General features: G+C 39.3%; 1 protein-coding gene across 2 annotated transcripts in view; it reads right to left on the reverse strand.

The window, feature by feature from the left end:
- Window positions 1-13,157, reverse strand: part of LHFPL3 (LHFPL tetraspan subfamily member 3) — a 93,840-nt gene that overhangs the window by 6,012 nt on the left and 74,671 nt on the right. Inside the window, exon 3 of one of the 2 annotated variants that reach the window (XM_073652255.1) lies at window positions 12,535-12,561. The exons of the other annotated variant lie outside the window; for it this stretch is intronic. Coding sequence (XP_073508356.1) covers window positions 12,545-12,561 — 17 coding nt within the window. The 3' untranslated portion in view covers window positions 12,535-12,544. The remainder of the gene's footprint in view (window positions 1-12,534; window positions 12,562-13,157) is intronic. 2 annotated transcript variants of the gene reach the window in all.

Raw genomic sequence — 13,157 nt, forward strand, 5'->3', positions numbered from 1 at the left:
ATACATTTGTTATTCCAAATATGTTTTGAACAAGTTAATAAATTGCAGTGCAATTAGACATCTGGACTTGTCACTGATGCATATAACCTAATAGATAATAAATTACCAATTAAAAGAAGAATTAGAAACATAGGAGATTAGTGTAATTGCATTTTATTATGGTATGTCTATGACTTGATTAGTGACTGAAAACACATTTACCTTCTAATTAACAACAAAAATATTAGGCTAAAATACCCATAAGTCATGGCTTAGTTATTATTAGAGAAGGTTCCAGCTACAGGATATTATTTAGACAGCAATATACACTTTCTACTCTTACACATTTTATAATCTGATATGGTTATTCCTGTAGAGCAGAATTACAATTTTTTAGAATTCCATGTTCTTCAAATGTGCAAACTTGCTGTAAATGATGTGTAAGGATAGAAAGACAGTGTACTGTAGTATTAAGAAATATTAAAAAAACAGGTCATCTAGATGTTAGTTTCTTAATGATATACCAACTTTTGCCTAATATTCTTAAAGATTCACTTTTCTCAATATTGCTATTAGGGAAATTGGATATCATAGACTTTTTATTATGCAAAGATATATTCATTTGCAATGTGTGAGTGCCAATAGTTGCCATCAACTTTTTCTGAAGCTGGACCCTTATCCAATAAGCAATTACTATTTTTGTTGAACGTTAACACTGGATTAGCCAAGTTGCACTGTGATTCGAGACTTCAAGAGACTATGATCTACCTCAGTATACCCATACTAACAGAGTACGTCACAAGAATAAGTTGTTTCCAGAGACGGTGCAAGGTGTACCGTGATAGTGCCTGAAACCCAAAAGTAGCTCTGATGAGTTTGTTACTGGCAAGCATCACCAGTTTGCCCTTATGCAACTAAGTAAAGTCTGTTTTCTTCATATATGGCTAGAAAAAAGGCTGTGTGTGGTAGCATTTTTTTGCATGCTGGCTGTAACAATAAAGAAATGTTTGAGGAGAACATCTGGTGCTTTGGACATGCATTACCCACCACCAGCACTGATTGGCAGCACTGTGCTTATGCACAATGTACAAAGAAAGCTGCCAATCGGTGGTGTGAGCAGGGTAATGCAGAGCAATCATAGAACTGGTGAGCTGTAGTAGAAAAAATAGTTTTTAATTAGTAATGATCGAGTATGCCTAATTAATCCTTTTGGTGAGCACTTTCGGGTGCTCGCCAAGTATTTTGGCGTGCCCGGCGTTTCATTCATTGTCGCCGCGCCGGAAAGTGTCACGGCTGTTAAACAGCTGTGACACATGCAGAGATAGCGTGGCGAACAGGCTATCTCTGTATGTGTCACGGCTGTCTAACAGCCGTGACACTTGCCAGTTCGGCGACAATGAATGAAATGCTGAGTACGCTGAAACTACTTGGCAAGTACCTAAGCGTGCTCATTTAAAGGGTTAAATGAGCATGTTCGCTCATCACTATTTTTAATCAAAACTGCAGCACTCAGTAAAGTGATGCATTGCTAAAATCAGGGTCTCTGCCCTTACATTATGCTGCTATCAGATAGAGTAACAAAAACCTGGTGACGAATTTCCTTTAAATTCAAATTAGCCTTTGTATATTTTTCGGGTTTATTGCAGCCTGTACTTTAAAAAAAGAAAAACTACTTTCACTACGGGCAGCATGATTCAATGCAGTTCTACTGATCATAGGGCATTTTTGCTTATATGGAAAGACCTCAGTGTCAGAATGAGTAAAGTGAGGGAAGCTGAATGGAGGATGACAAGTAAGAATCATTTTTTATTTACATAGCACCAACATATTCCGCAGCGCTTTACAATTCAGACAATTTACAACATTATTGGCACTGTCTCCCTTGGGGCTCACAATCTACATTCCCTATCAGTATGTCTTTGGAGTGTGGGAGGAAACCGGAGAACCCGGAGGAAACCCATGAAAACACGGGGAGAACATACAAACTCCTTGCAGATGTTGTCCTTGGTGGGATTTGACCCCAGAGCCCCATCGCTGCAAGGCTGCAGTGCTAACCACTGAGCCACCGTGCTGCCCGCAGACATTCCTCCATGAGCACAGAACACTGGGTGCAACGCTCTATTATAGACCCGACATATAACATATTATTACGACAAATATTAGATCCCTGTCTTTGAGACAAGTTGAGTAACTGAGCTTACATCTTTCCCGGCAGATAATGGCATTGTTACACCGCCATCATCTGCCTCTAAGAGCAGCGTGTGGAGCTGAGCTCTTCCTACTGCTGTTCATCACTGTCAATCTCGGACAGCAGAATTTAAAGCATGTGCACCAGAAGACGTGGTGTTCCATGCACCAATCGGCCCTCCTCTCCCTTGTGTGATGAAATTGCGGGGTCTCAATGCGTTGCTATGACAGTCGAGGGTCTTCTATGGGCCTCCGTGCCTGCCATGATGGTGCTCCTATGATGACCAGCCTGTGGCTGGCTTTCTTAGGAGACCGTGATTTTTACTATTTACTGCAATACTGTAATATTGCAGTGTATAATACAAGCAATCAAATAATTGCAAGTTCCCTAAGGGGAAAAAAGTAAAAAAAAAGCTTTTAAAAATAGAAAAATTCTAGAGACCCCTAATTAAAGATAAGGAAATAAAATATAAAAAAAGAAACATATTTGGTTATCACTGTGTCTGTAAAAGTCTGATCTATAAAAATATAAACCAGATAAGTATACAGCACTCAGTGCGAATGGTGCACAAGGAAAGGTATCAGAGGATTTGTATCAGAATACTCGGCACTCAAAATTATGCACAAAATTGATGCAAAAAAAATCTTTAAGTACAACAGAAATCAGAAAAGGACAGATAAAAATGAATCACGGATGCCGACTTCAACCCTTTTCAGTCCAAGGGATTTAAAGAGATATCGTCCAATAAAGTCATGTTAATTATATATTTGTTATTTATGTGGAATGTATCATAAATTGATTGGAGCAGCATTGATATGACAAATTGTTATAATATAAATAATTATATTTTGATAAATAATTTTGCATGGATTGCAATGACATTATAATAGACTGCATGTCATATAATTGATGATTAATTTGATTCTGTTTTATTTGTGTCATAGTGTTTGATAAAGGCCTGAGTGTATAAGGCCGAAACGTCACATTCACTTTGGATTGCTTCATGAAATAATGAAATAAAGATTTTTTTTGCATCAATTTTGTGCATAATTTTGAGTGCTGAGTATTCTTTTAAAATATAAAGTTAATTAATTTGAACGCTAAATGTCATAATGCCAACGAAATGAAAATGCCAAAACTGCGTTTTTTCAGTCTCCGCAACTCGCAAAAATGCAATAAGAAGCTATTGAAATGTTTCTCCCCAAAGATGGTATCAATAAAAACATTAGCCCCACACATCTCTATTGAACGAAAAATGAGAACGTTACGTGCCTCCGAAAGTGGCAACACAAGCAACATATATTTTTTTAATGAATTTATGAATTTTTTTTCACCACTGAAATAAGAAAAAAACGATACAAGTTTGGTATCGCTGTAACCATACTGACCTGAAGAATCACATTGACAAGTCATTTTTACCATACAATTAATACCGTAAACCCCCCTCCCCCCGGACCACCACCTCAAAAATAGTGGAATTGCTGGGGTTGTTTTGCAATTTCACCACATTTATATTTTTTTCCCCATTTGACAGTATATCGAATAATAAAATTAACGGTGCCATTCAAAACTAAAATTCATCTGGCAAAAATAACAAAAGTTATGGCTCTTGGAACAAGGGACAAATAATGAAAGCGCAAAAATGGAAAATCACCGGGGTTCAGGGACACTAACTGTAACAAACTTGCAGCCTGTTAAATATTAGACAGTAAATCTGCCCCTCCATGCTCACTTTTTACAATAAGAAAAGAAGCAAAAAGAGATGGGAAAATCAATTTGCAGAACTTGGGTCCATCAGCCAGGTCAGTAACCTGTGACTGCTGGACAAGAGGCCTGCAAATCCCCTTACCTCCCAACATTCCTGGCTCTTCTTTGGATTAGCCAAACTGTCACGGTGTCGAGTGCGTCACGTCGTAATGATGACGTCTCACCAGCCCAATCAATCATAAGAAGTGCCAGTTCCCATCCAGCGGTCACAGATTACTGACCTGGCCGATGGAACAGAGTCCTGTAAATCTATTCTCCCATCTATAGAAGCAAATATACAGTAGGTTTGGTGATGGTGATCCGACTGATGAGCATGTGTGTAGTATTAGGCTATGGTCACGGCCCCACTATCAGTATTCGGTCAGTATTTTTTCTCAGGAGTGGGTGATAAATGCAGAATTGGTGACTTGTTTCTATTATACCTTTTCTCTGATTGTTCCTCTCCTGGTTTTGGCTCTCACTCCTGAGAAAGAATACTGACCGAATACTGACCAAGTACTGATAGTGGGGCTGTGGCCTAATATCAGACATAGCAACATGTTTCTACAATAAATTTTACTGCAAATCTGCAGCAAATGTTTTGCATGTGTTTCATGAGGATCATGTTATGGACTGCTATACATTAAAGCATATATGCGACATGGCATGAATTCTGTAAAACCCCACATGCGCTATGCCGTAGTTTTTTTTTTAAACAAAAACAAGAAAATTTCAATATACCTGTCTAAATTTGACCCTACATTTTCTATTCTGAGTCCACTATTTAATTAAAATACAAGCTTGCATTTGACTCTGAGTCACGTAAATTTGGCATTTACTGTGTAGTTGTTTACAGAATAGGGTACATCTTGTTCATGATTTCCTGCTTTTGATTTCCAATGGTGTTCTCATATTAAAAAAAAATGTAGACCTAAATGAATACTGAGATGGTTAGCCATCAAGGCATAATATATTAAATATCAATAGTTAATGCAACAGAATAGAAAGAATGCAACTTTGTTATGTCTTGTATTAAGCATCCAAACAAAATGTAATATTTAAGAGACAAATAGTGGTAAACTGACATGAACAATGTTGCAAATCAGGAGACTATAGCATTAAACTACAATCACAACCACAGACATTGAGACACTCCTATAGTATGACGTCTTGTGTACTGTGACTCAAATAGGTAAAAATATGCAACTTGAGTTGAGTTGTACATCAGTTACATCATATGATTTTATTTGCTGAATAAGCCCTGGCATAGAGGAGATAACTTATTCTACTATATGCAATTTTGCAAATTGTCAAAAGTTTTGTCAGCAGATTCTTACAAAACCTATACATCTACTGTACACCAATATGTCCTGACATTCCCCCTGGATGGCAGATGTCTGGGGAAAACAGGATCGAGTATGGAGGATTTTAACAAGAATAATCCTTTGTTCTCTAGAGAGATAAGCTGTCGCAGCTACGATCTATAATACATATCTCTTTCCTGTTTATTAATCAGCAAAAATGATCATACAAAACAAAAAAGGTCAAGACAATAGCTGTATAAAAGTCACTACATGACTATATAATAAGCTGGGCATGGTTTTCAACGTGATATTTACTAGCAGCTTTTACCAAAAAGTCATAAAAGGATATTGCCATCATTAACAGCTATTGCATTTCTACAGCGCTGCTTGTTGGGCTCTTTCCATAACTCATAAACATCAACATTGATTTACATGCCCAAACATCAGGGCTATGGAGTTGGTAAGCCAAGCCTCTCACTCCGACTCCTCAATTTCCATGACACCGACTCCAACTCCGACTCCACGACTCCCATACATGGCTCATATTTAAGTGATAAATTTACTGTAGCACAGATTCATCTCAGTTAAAAGTCTAGACCCTTAGATCAGGAATAGGACATTTCATAACTTTCCCAAATTCTTATGAAAAAATATATCCCCACAAACTGCATTGAACTACTGTACCCAATTTATTCTATATTTTAGGAGTTGGTCCATTTTATACTGACTCCGACTCCACTAAAATGGACACCGACTCCACGACTCTGACTCCACAGCCCTGCCAAACATTATAACCTCTCCAGTGGCTGATCTAAATCGATGTACCCCCTATTTACTCTGATGACTACTTTACATCCCTCTGCATTCTCTCAAGCAGTGTCTTCAATAAGTCACCTGGAATGGCTTTCAATGAACAGGTATTCCTGTCAAGAGTTAATTGGTGGAATCACCTGCCTTCAGAAAGTGTTTGCGACCATCAGGTGTGTTTTGCAGAGGCAGCGTTGGTACACAGTTCCATACAATGCTGAGTACTAGTCCACAACTGTTCAAAGCCAAAATATGGCAAGAACCATTCAACTGTTAAAGAGAAACAACAATCCATCATTATTTTAAAGGGAACCTGTCACGTCAAAAAACGCTATTAACCTGCAGATATAGGGTTAATCTGCACAGTAATAGTGTTCTGAACCTGCCGCGCGCCCGCACTTAGAGCCCTTTCGCCGGGTCAAAATTAACTTTATTCTATTTCTTTTCTTTTATCCAATTTATTCTTTATTTTCAGGCATGGGGTGGTACTGGCACAGTTTCAGTCAACGCTCAGTGTATAGAGAGTGGCAGCTGTAGCCGTGCATCCTTCACTGACTCACAGCCGGCCCTAATGATGAGCTGGATGTCAGTCCGTGGCGGGGGCGCAGTTACAGCCGCCGTTCTCTTTACACTGAACGGTGCCGTCTGGTTCTCAGAGCTGCCTCTTCTTTTCCCCAGAGTGAGATGTATTTTCTAGCCTCTTTTCTCTAGGCAGTGACTAAGCCTTGGATGACACTGTTTGTTGCACAATGTGATGATACGGACGTTCAATACGCAGTGACTTCTGAGGACTGGTCACAGTCATAAGTCCTGGCCTTAAGTGAAACGATCGAAGATGCAATATTGTAAAGAAGAGGACCAGACTGCAGGAAGTGCTGTTTGGTCTACAGGCCTCTTTTTTTTGCCATCAAAGGTTTGGCCTGTTAAATCTATGCCAGGACTTCCAGCAGCAATCAGGCCTGAGAGGTCATTGTGCGTTACACGTCCATGACATCACGACGTGCAACATGCAGGGACCAGCGAGGCCTGGTAACTGCGGCAAGTTATGGCCTAGAGTGAATAGGCCTAGAGATGTGGCTTACACCAGGGGGAAAGAGGCCTGGTTGACAAGTAGCAGAGGGGCCCGACAAGTGAGATGAGTAAAAGTTTTTTTTTATGTACAGTACAGACCAAAAGTTTGGACACACCTTCTCATTTAAAGATTTTTCTGTATTTTCATGACTATGAAAATTGTACATTCACACTGAAGGCATCAAAACTGTGAATTAACACATGTGGAATTATATACTTAACAAAAAAGTGTGAAACAACTGAAAATATGTCTTATATTCTAGGTTCTTCAAAGTAGCCACCTTTTGCTTTAATGACTGCTTTGCACACTCTTGATGAGCTTCAAGAGGTAGTCACCGGAAATGGTCTTCCAACAATCTTGAAGGAGTTCCCAGAGATGCTTAGCACTTGTTGGCCCTTTTGCCTTCACTCTGCGGTCCAGCTCACCCCAAACATCTCGATTGGGTTCAGGTCTGGTGACTGTGGAGGCCAGGTCATCTGGCATAGCACCCCATCACTCCCCTTCTTGGTCAAATAGCCCATACACAGCCTGGAGGTGTATTTGAGGTTATGGTCCTGTTGAAAAATAAATGATGGTCTAACTAAACGCAAACCGGATAGAATAGCATGTCGCTGCAAGATGCTGTGGTAGCCATGCTAGTTCAGTATGCCTTCAATTTTGAATAAATTCCCAACAGTGTCACCAGCAAAGCACCCCCACACCACCACACCTCCTCCTCCATGATTCATAGTGGGAACCAGGCATGTAGAGTCCATCTGTTCACCTTTTCTGTGTCGTTCAAAGACACGGTGGTTGGAACCAAAGATCTCAAATTTGGACTCATCAGACCAAAGCACAGATTTCCACTGGTCTAATGTCCATTCCTTGTGTTCTTTAGCACAAACAAGTCTCTTCTGCTTGTTGCCTGTCCTTAGCAGTGGTTTCCTAGCAGCTATTTTACCATGAAGGCCTGCTGCACAAAGTCTCCTCTTAACAGTTGTTGTAGAGATGTGTCTGCTGCTAGAACTCTGTGTGGCATTGACCTGGTCTCTAATCTGAGCTGCTGTTAACCTGCGATTTCTGAGGCTGGTGACTCGGATAAACTTATCCTCAGAAGCAGAAGTGACTCTTGGTCTTCCTTTCCTGGGGTGCTCCTCATGTGAGCCAGTTTCTTTGTAGCGCTTGATGGTTTTTGCAACTGCACTTGGGGACACTTTCAAAGTTTGCCCATTTTTTGGACTGACTGACATTCATTTCTTAAAGTAATGATGGCCACTCGTTTTTCTTTACTTAGCTGCTTTTTTCTTGCCATAATACAAATTCTAACAGTCTATTCAGTAGGACTATCTACTGTGTATCCACCAGACTTCTACACAACACAACTGATGGTCCCAACCCCATTTATAAGGCAAGAAATCCCACTTATTAAACCTGACAGGGCACACCTGTGAAGTGAAAACCATTTCCGGTGTCTACCTCTTGAAGCTCATCAAAAGAATGCCAAGAGTGTGCAAAGCAGTCATCAAAGCAAAAGGTGGCTACTTTGAAGAACCTAGAATATAAGACATATTTTCAGTTGTTTCACACTTTTTTGTTAAGTATATAATTCCACATGTGTTAATTCATAGTTTTGATGCCTTCAGTGTGAATGTACAATTTTCATAGTCATGAAAATACAGAAAAATCTTTAAATGAGAAGGTGTGTCCAAACTTTTGGTCTGTACTGTATATATCTAGCATTTATTATGCTCTGGGGTCTCTCGAGACATGTATAATGCTCTGGGAAATGTGATTTAGCAAATTAAAATTTTATCAGATCTGCTCATCTCTAACACATTTTCTGACTTATTTTACACGTTTTTCTTTACTTCTTGTTTCCATATATATTTCTCTGTAGTTTTGCTGCCTTGAGTCTGAATCTACAATATGCAGATTCCAATAAGAAAGAGGAAAAACACTGCATGAACAGGTGTGTCTAAAATTTTAAATGATACTGTACCTATCAAGCATTTATGACATATCCTCTGGATATGCAATGATTATGACGGGAATAACCCCTTTAGGTTGTCCATATACATTAAGAGGTTCTCCCTCATTAATAGGCACATTAGGCTCACTTAACATTACGTTATTTTAATGAGACACTAGAACAATAAAAATACAACTTCTCAATTAAAACTGTGTGCAATGAATAGGAGATCTGCTGAGATTATTTAGTTGTGTGAACGGGCACATCGCGTATCACCCATAGGTTCAGCAGTTACTAATCTCTATGTTCTTTTTACCTCTTAAAAACCACAAAGGCCCTCAAACCGATTATTATGGTTCAGGTGACAGCTATCTTTCATGACACAGGAATGTTCGGCTTGCAGGGTGCTGATGGGTTGCCATCGCTGCCATCTTGGTACTCCATGGAAACCCAGCCACAGGCCTGGCTTCATAGGATACAGTGACTTCTTCTATATACTGCAATACTGATCGCAGGTTGAAGTCCCCTAAGGGGACTAAAAAATAAGGAGTAAAGAGAAAAAATGTTTGAAAAGAAAACAGTAAAAAAATGTTTCTTCACCATTTCATCTCACTTATAATTATTTTCCCATTGTTCAGTACATTTGATAACGTGAATGGTATCAGTAAAAAAGTACAACTCATCCTGCAAAAGACAAGCCTTCATATAACTGAAAGAAGAGGAGGAAAAATGAAAACGCAAAAATGTAAAGTGGCTGCGTCCTTAAGCGGTTAGCTTCACCTTTCAGTGGTTTTATTGTTATCACTAATAACTAACAATAATGGACAACATGTAACATTATTTTAGGAGTTGCTATGTACATACCAAATATGTAAGTTATTTCTTGTTTTGTGATGTTCATTGGTTAAAGTGTATTTTAAAAAAATATGCGCCTTATAAAATTTTGCCAGTGTAATATATATATTTTTTATTTTAACAAAATCTAAAGGGGTATTCACATCTTAAAGATCATTTTTCATTACCTGTCACCAGAAAAAATGCTATTAACCTGTATATATGGCGTTAATCTGCAGGTTAATAGCATTACTAACCTGCCTGAAACATAGCCAAATGCTGCGGGGAGAAAATGAACTCTAATCTCCCGACAGCATTCCAGTTTCAGTCAAAGGGACAGAGAGTGTTCAATAACCGCTCTGAGAATACAGAACAGGCCCCAAAGCAGAGCGAGTGTCAGTCAGGGCCGGGGAAGCGGTTACAGCCACAGTTCTGTATTCTCAGAGCGGTGACTGAACCTTTGTCGGAGCCGCCCTTGTGACTGAAACCGGAACGCGGTGGGGGCAATAAAATTCATTTTCTCCCCGCAGCAATCGGCTAAGTGCAGGCACCGGGCATGTTAGTAACGCTATTAACCTGCAGATTAACCCCATATCTGCAGGTTAAGAGCATTTTTTACTTTTAATACACTATGCCGCGAAAAGTACATGGAAACGTAAGTTGAGCAAAAAGATTCACAAGACCCTAGTGAAGTTATCAAGTCAGTAGTCTGTGACTGTAGGATAAAAGCATTGTGGACCACCTTCTACCTATCAACCTTCTCCTTCCTGACCATCATTTATAACAGTTTGTTGAACATCTCATTCCAAAACCAAAATTATAATATAGAAATGGCACCCTATATGTGGCTATAACAACTTCTACTTTTCTTGCAAAATGCTGTAATGTGTCTGTGTGAATTGGTGCCCATTCAGTTACAAGCATTTATGACGTCAAACATTGATGTTAAACGACCCCACAGTGTTAAGCAGCCAATCTGTTGCAGTAGAAATGCAGTACTACTGAGAAATGAGAACAATGTATGTACTGTATTAAACACACTCAGCAAGAAAGAAAAGTCTTAGAATTATGGAAATCACAGGATTAATAGACATGTTAATGGTATCCAAATGATTAAAAAATGGAAACACATTTTTCGAAGCATCTCGATTTATTCATTATTGAGTATGAGTGCCACAAGCAGAATTACAGGCACTTACACGCCTTGGCATGCTATCAATGAGGTTATTAATGGTTTTCTGAGGAATATTTTGCGAGGCTGAATGCACTTGGGCACGCAAATCATCAAGATCTGCCTCTTGTAACTCCCTCTGCAATCGTCGACCAATGATGTTCCAGATGTGCTAGATGAAAACAAGTCTGGAGATGCTCTATGTCATGGTAGTACATATAGGCCAAGCAGGATGCTCACAGTTACACCAACAATATGCGGCCTCTTCATGGCATGCCCCATGGTCTGCAGAGCAAGCTCTGGTTATCACTGCATCCAAGACTCATCGTTGAAGACAATAGCTCTCCAATCCAGCCTTCATTGCTGTCTTGCTCTGCACCATGACAGTGTTTTAAAGGTATGGTGTGAAGTCAATGGAACACCACTAACTGGATGTCTGGCTCAAGGTGTTGTGGTATGTGACATCTAATTTCACTTGCAGTACAGAGTGAATCACTATGTGCCATTCTTTGAATCTGATGAGACCATTTGGGCAATTACATGAAGAGGCCTTCACAAGGGAACGTAACATCTTTCCATATGCCAGAATTAAGGTGAGGAGGGGCCTAATGCATTATAGCTGGTCTCCTATAGTCTTCATTCCAGGTACACTAACAGCTTGATGTTACAGTGGTATGGCCATTTTTTTAAAGCGTCCCAGGAGCCATTTTTCAACCAGGCTGCGTGTTGCTCATGCTACTGTGAACAGCCTGCGTGGCCGAACCTTGCTGCCATGGCCTGCAGCATCTCTGGACTTGTCTCCCATCGAGCACATCTGGGTTGTAATTGGTCTGCGATTGCAAAATGAACTGCAAGCAGCAGATCTTGATGATTTGTGTGCTCAAGTGTGCTCAAGTGCATTGAGCTCAGCAAAACATTCCTCAGACAACCATTAACAACCTTACTAATAAATAGCATGCCAAGGCTTGTGAGTGCCTGTATTTCTGTGTGTGGTGCTCGTATTCCATACTGAATATATCGAGATATTTTGAAAATTCTGTTTTCATTTTTTCAGCAATTGTGTATCATTAACATGCTTATAAATCCTGTGATTTTCATAATTCCACACATTTTCCTTCTTGGTATTGCAGTTTCGATGTTGAGGAGTGTAGTTAAATGAGCATCCTAGAGCAACTCTTTCCAAGAGCTTTCTACTGTGGCTTATTGGAAGGGGAAGGGATTGCCAAGTCTTCAACCCCATCTCATTCAAAGGGCATATTGAAAGGGGTTGATTAGAAGACTTAAAAATAGTTCCCTTTATGATATACCAATACTTTCCACTAGAGTCAAGAGTTTTAAAAGCTATGACACGTATAATGTACAAATTGTCTTGTCAAACCACAGGTTATCAACAATAAGCCATGCAAATATAAAAGCTGAAGCACATATAAACATTTCACAGCATGTGCCATGCTTGGACATTAAATATCCATATGCTGTACATACCTCAGAAATTTTAGGCATTTCCATCATCTGTGAAGAAGGGAAAATATGCTTGTTAGGGAGTACCTCTGTTAGCAAACCAAATGGTTGGAAAATGTATTTGCTTAAGTAGAGATTTTATAGGTATAGTTACAGTACAATGATGTATTTGATTCCACAGAACATGTATAAGTAACAAAGATATCTCGATACAAAAATGTGAACTTATCTATTAAATAAAGAACACCTACCAATATTTTAAGATTCTCATGGCTAAGAAGCAGAATTTCCCAAGTGAATTCACAGCTAAAGTCATTTTTCAACAGCTCTATTGTACTGCTGGAAGCCTAGATAAAGCAGAATGTCAACTCTGTATATAGATAAGGCCCGGCATGCATCTCCCCTGTCACTTCCTAGGATCTGGTGGAGGCGACTGTACTCTGTTTTGTAATCTATTCCTGGAGACTGAAATAATCTATTACATTTCTCTATCATATGACTTCTATTCATTTCAGCTGCCATAAAATGTATACACTCTGCTGTATTGTCTACACAGGAAAAAAGTATGTGTGTCTCCAATATGGCTGCCCCAGAAAAGATTGCATAAATAAAAAATAAATAGTCACAGCATAAACGAAAAAGACTTA

This window comes from Phyllobates terribilis, unplaced genomic scaffold (genome assembly GCF_046119375.1).
Source record: "Phyllobates terribilis strain yellow unplaced genomic scaffold, ASM4611937v1 Scaffold_11__3_contigs__length_659146591, whole genome shotgun sequence".
Classification (NCBI taxonomy): Eukaryota; Metazoa; Chordata; class Amphibia; order Anura; family Dendrobatidae; genus Phyllobates; species Phyllobates terribilis.